Source organism: Rhododendron vialii, chromosome 13a (genome assembly GCF_030253575.1).
Source record: "Rhododendron vialii isolate Sample 1 chromosome 13a, ASM3025357v1".
NCBI classification, from domain to species: domain Eukaryota; kingdom Viridiplantae; phylum Streptophyta; class Magnoliopsida; order Ericales; family Ericaceae; genus Rhododendron; species Rhododendron vialii.
Window position 1 is genome coordinate 18,242,730 of NC_080569.1, and position 5,847 is coordinate 18,248,576.

General features: G+C 43.9%; 1 protein-coding gene across 1 annotated transcript; it reads right to left on the bottom strand.

The window, feature by feature from the left end:
- Positions 1-2,732: 2,732 nt before the first annotated feature.
- LOC131313941 (uncharacterized) lies at positions 2,733-4,608 on the bottom strand. Its single transcript, XM_058342437.1, has 2 exons — positions 3,798-4,608; positions 2,733-3,739 (listed from the first exon to the last, which is right to left on the bottom strand). The coding sequence occupies exons 1-2, from the start codon at positions 4,606-4,608 to the stop codon at positions 2,733-2,735; spliced, it is 1,818 nt and encodes a 605-aa protein (XP_058198420.1).
- Between the last annotated feature and the right edge of the window lie 1,239 nt (positions 4,609-5,847).

Sequence of the window (5,847 nt, forward strand, 5' to 3'; positions counted from 1 at the left end):
ATGCATGTTACGGCCGTCACTACGCGGGTCAAGAACTCCACTCACACGATTTCAACTCATGCTTCACCTACTTTTACCAAGAACTAACCATTTTGGGCAAGGGCTACATGCCATTCGAACTGGAAACTGTACCTCTGTGGCTGAAAAATCCTACCGGAGAGCCCGGAGAGAACTTTGATGAGCATAAAGAGGTCTGGGCCAGCTTCCTTATCTCGAGAGACCTGTTATATGGCATGGGAATGTCCTCAGCCAACAATAGATGTGGGACCGAATACTACAATGCTGCCCAATTCGCTCGCCAATTTGGGCTTATGCAGCTCATTCCAATCCCCCCATATCTGTTCTGCAATGAGGATTTCATTGATAGAGTCATCGTACCAGAAAAGACCCTAGAGACCATCCGAAACCAATTTGCCAAGGCCGAGGCCACTTTTCAGTTAAGGCCTTACCCTGAAAGTCCAGAAAAGTCTCTAAGATTCGGAAAGTGGTGGACAGCTCATGTAGACAAATACTTTGCCGAAGACCTGGATAAGGTTTTGGCAAAAATTACTCCTGTTGCCATAATTGTGAAAGATGTTGATCCTGTCAAGAAGAAAAACTCTCGTTTCGAAGGTTCCTCTCCATCTGCAAGCTTGAAAAGGAAAGGTATGCACAAAGAACTAGCCTCCTTACCCCGTTCGCTATCTCAATTCAGGTCTTTACTGTACTCATTCATGTAATTTCTATTTCAGGTACACAAGAAATTACCAAACCTGAACCAACAGGAACCCCGCAGAAGAAAAGGCTCAAGAAGCTATCTGACAGAAGACCCGCAACTGTATGACCTGCTCAGCTCTTTCCTTTCTTATTCAACGTTGTGATTCAGACCTAAATGCCTAAACTTGCAGGAGAAGACTGCTGCCATTGCTGGTAGGACCCGAAGCAGCACCAAGACTAGCTCCCCTGAACAGGTTAATCCATCTCTGTATTAAGGCCTAAATCTCACTTTCACTAAGGCCTGAATACTCAAATTCATATCTTTGTTAAACCTTGTATTTTCATTCAGGTCGAATCGAAGGAAACCACCCACCATGCTGAATCAATCATAAAAGAGGAAACCAAAAAGACAAAAGCCCAGACGACTCGTCCCAAAAAATCACAAGGGGAGGGAACACAAGAAGTAAAATTGAAGAAAAGTCCTCCCACTGCCTCTGGTGATACTTCTACTGCTTCCTTGGAGGTAAACGTCATATCTTGACTTTGATTCTCCTGATTCTTTTTTGGCCTTTTCTTGACAAACTTGTTTCCTATCCTCTGACGAACCCAGGCTACCTCGGAAGGCCCTCCAATCAACCCTGAGCATGAAGCATCATCCCGAACTCCTGAGAAATCTAAGGCCTCTCCAATCAATCCTGACCCAACACCCATCCAAAAGGAAGAAATTGTTGATGAGGCAGCTGATGAAGACATGGAAGACTTCTTCAAAACAGCTGCTAGACTCGTTCAGGTATCCCTTTCAGGCGTTTCTGGAGACGGGTCTAGTTCTACCCAAGTGCCCCCAACAGCTGGAGAGATTGCCGAAGCCAAGGAGACATTTAAGGCCTTGATCAAGATGGACATCAGGACAGCTCTGCATCCAGGAAGGGTTTCATCGTTCAAGAAGGCTCTCGGCATTCTGGCCCGGGCGCAGGCCTTCAGCGAAGCTGCCGGGACAACCCTGCAATACTTCCACAGAGACTTCCCAGACATGCAAAAATCATATGACCACGTGTCTCTAGAGCTCTCCAAGGTTGACATGAGCCTTATAGAAATCAAAGAACTTTGCCAGGATTTGGGCAAATGTGTAGGTGGCTATGAAACTTTCAAGACCCAAATTGAGACCCTTGAAGTGCAAAAAGCTGACCTTACCAAAGACATCCAGGCCTGGGAAAATCAGATCCAAGAGCTGAAGCGGAAACAAAAGGATGCAGAGAAAAATATGGTGGCCTTGGTGACCCAACAATCAAGCCTGGAGGCTCAGCAAAAAGAACTGTTTGCCACGTCCAAGGCTGTCAAGATCAAGCTCTTGCCTCTGGTTCCCAATCAACCTGACCTCCAAACCTCAAAAGAAAGGTTAGATGCCCAACTCAACAATCTCACTGCCTCATGGGACAATCTTCGATCAAGCCTCCTTAATGAACTGTAGGCCATCCCGGCCTTGTAATAAAGTAGAACTTTTTATGTAGCCCTGAACTCTAATCCTTAGGGCTGTTGGTGTTTGCATGGCCTGAACTTTAGGCCTTTTTGACTGTTAATGTTTTTGGTGGCCTAAACAGATTCAGGCCTTTATGGTGGCCTAAACAGATTTAGGCCTTTATTTATCTACTATGGCTTTGATGGTAGCTTTTCATTAAAATCTCTCATTTCCCACATCGTAGGATAATGATGTTTTAAAAAATTTCCATTGATAGTATGTTTATGCATTCCACCATCTAAACCCATTAAAAGATAAACATTACCTTCGAACACCTTGCAAATTTGATAAGGCTCTTCCCACGTTGGAGACCACTTTCTATATCTTGGGGTTTGTGCGCCCAAGGGAAGAACTACCTGCCACACCAAATCTCCATCGGTGAAACTCTTCCTTCTTACTCTTCTATTATAAGCCTTAGCCACGTGACGCTTCTGAACCAGCATATGATCTAGAGCGGCCAACCTCACCTCATCAAGGTCTTCCATCTCCATTAACATAGCTTGGCTATAATCACCAGGACTTAAACCACTCTTAAACCACTCTGGTAAGTAATTTTGGCCGATCTAACTGTCACCTCCATAGGAAGTACGGGGTCATGGCCATATACCAGCATGTACGGAGTAACATTTGTAGCCTCTTTCTTTGAAGTTCTGTAAGCCCATAATGCATCAGAGAGGAGCTCATGCCAAACCCTTGGATTTTCTTCTATCATCTTCTCAATAATCCCAATCAAGGTCTTATTGGTTGATTCAGCTTGACCATTTCCTTGTGCATAATAAGGTGTTGAATGAGAGAGCCGTATATTGAATTGGCTTGCAAAGGCCCGAACTTGTGCTCCAAAGAACACTGAGCCTCTATCCGCCACAAAATGCTCCGGTATACCAAACCCATGGATAATCTTTTCCTTCATAACTTTGATCACATCCTGTTGATCCACAGATCTCAATGGAAAGGCCTCTGCCCACTTTGTAAAATAATCCGTAGCTACCATAATGAACTTGTGTTGCTTCGATGAAGGAGGATGGATCATCCCAATTATATCCAAAGCCCAGCCTCTAAAAGGCCAAGGCTTCACCACAGCTTGGTAATCAGTTGCAGGCGTATGATGTACTGGGCCATGAGCTTGACAAGACTGGCAGCCTTTAGAAAAACGTATACAATCCTCTAAGATAGTAGGCCAATAATAACCATACCTTCTAATTAGCCATCTCATCTTTATACCGGACTGATGTGCTCCACAAATCCCTTCGTGGACTTCTGCCATTACCTTCATGGCCTCGGTATGGCACAAGCACCTCAATAACAAATCATCCTCAAGGCCTTTCTTGTATAACTCATCCCCAAGAAGAACATAACTCAATGCTCTTCTCTTAACCTTCCTACTAGCTCCCTTATGAGGCCGTTTTAGGTAAGCAATGATGGGATCCCGCCAATCCTCCTTACCCTCCTCTTCTTTTTCAACTGGAAGGTCTGAGACAAATACTTCTAGGCCTAAACCTCTTCTCCTTACAGAAGGGGTAGCCTTTTCTGGACCGTAATGATCTTATGAAGAGTCTCTGGTGACAGCTTCAGGCCTGAGCCAAACTGTTCGCTTCCGTATTCGTACTCCTTGAGACATGTTTGACAATTACGTTATCAAAGTCTTGAATTAACTGCACCGCTGCCATGTAATAAGGAGCTAGCTCCTCACTATAGCATTTAAACGTCCCTGCCAAGTGGTTGATTACAAGGTTTGAATCCCCTATAACCTTTACCTCTCTGGCCTCAAGATCTCTTAAGATCTCAAGGCCTATTACCACTGCTTCATATTCAGCTTGATTGTTTGTACATGGAAAATCAAACTGAAAAGATAACTCGGTTCTCAGGCCTTGGGGAGATATAATGATAGTTCCACAGCCTGAAACCATTTGAGTTTTTGATCCATCAAAGAGAAGAGTCCAAGGAATAAGTGAAATTTCAAATGCACTCAGTCCTGTATTAGATTCTTTGCCGATATCCATGCAAGGACGATCACAAAGAAAATCTGCTAAGGCCTGGCCCTTTACGGCTTTTTGAGGGACATATTGAAAATTGAACTCCATTAAAGCCCAAGACCATTTGCCTATTCGACCTCGCATGATTGGCCGAGAAAGCAGGTACTTAATAAGATCTATTTGACTCATAATGTAAACCACAACGGGAAGCATGTAGTGCCTCAATTTTATTGTTGCAAAGTACAAAGCAAGACACAACTTTTCAATAGGAGTATACCTCCTTTCACAAGGAGTTAACAGCCTACTTAAATAATACACAGCTTGCTCTTTCCCTTGCTCGTTGTCTTGTGCTAAAAGGCATCCAATAGAGCCTTCTGCAGTTGAAATGTAGAGCTTCAAAGGCTTGTTCTTGATGGGAGGCATAAGGACTAGAGCCTTTGCTAGGTAGCCTTTGATCTCGTCAAAGGCCTTTTGATGGCTTGCCTCCCAAACAAAAGTGTCTTGATCCTTCAGCCTCAGGAGTTAAGAGAAGACCTGAACCTTTCCTGCTAGGTTTGAAATGAACCTTCTCAAAAAGTTGAATGATCCTAAGAGCTTCTGCAACTCTCTCTTGGTAGTAGGAGGCTTTGCTTCAATAATTGCCTTGGCCTTATTCTTATCAATCTCAATCAATCTATTGTGAACCAAAAACCCTAGGAACTTGCCTGCGGAGACTCCAAAGGCACACTTTAAGGGGTTCACCTTCAAGTCGAATTGTTGCATTCTCAAGAACGACCTCCTCAAATGCTCCAAGTGTTCTTCGTAGGACTGAGACTTGACTATTATGTCATCGATGTAGATCTCCATGAAACGGCCAATGAAATCATGGAAAATGGCGTTCATCGCTCGTTGAAATGAGGCTCGTGCATTCTTTAGGCCGAAGGGCATTACAACCCACTCAAAGGTTCCCAAAGCTCCGGGACACCTAAAAGCGGTCTTAGCCATATCGGCCTCATCAATGAAGATCTGATTATATCCGGAATGACCATCCATAAAGGACAAAACCCTATGACCAGAGGCCCCATCCACCAAAAGATCTGCAACTGGCATTGGATACTCAATCCTTTGGAGAAGCCAAATTCAAATTTCTGAAGTCCACACAGACCCTGATCTTGCCATTCTTCTTAAGGATTGGTACGACATTAGAAAGCCTAGTAACATATCTAGCCGTTCGTATAAACCCAGCATTGAAAAGGCGTTCGATCTCATCTTTCACTTGCAAGTAGACATCATTGGACATCCTCCTTGGTGGCTGTTTGAAAGGCTTGAATCCCGGCTGGATAGGTAACTTGTGTTCCACCAAATCTCTAGACAAACCTGGGAGTTTGTCATAATTCCAGGCAAAATAAGATCTGAATTCTTTCAAGAGCTGAATGAGCTTTTCTTTCACGTCTTCTGGCAAAAGTTGACTAATATACACAGGCCTTGGATTTTCTCAATCTCCTAGGTTAACTTCTTCCAAAGGATCTTGAACATCAGCTTTCAAATCATGTAACTTGGCAGGAGCTGCCTCCAAGTCTTCCAACCCGATCTCATCCAGGTCTTCCTCCAAATTATCATCTTCATTGATTACTTCAGCCGAATAGGCCGAATAACCTTCTTCTTCTTGCTCTTGTTCTTCCT

Coding starts and splice junctions, on each gene's coding strand:
- LOC131313941 (XM_058342437.1), bottom strand. CDS start 4,608: ATGCCTCCCATCAAGAACAAGCCTTTGAAGCTCTACATTTCAACTGCA. Junction 3,740..3,797: donor TACGAATACGGAAGCGAACA/GTTTGGCTCAGG, acceptor ATTACGGTCCAG/AAAAGGCTACCCCTTCTGTA.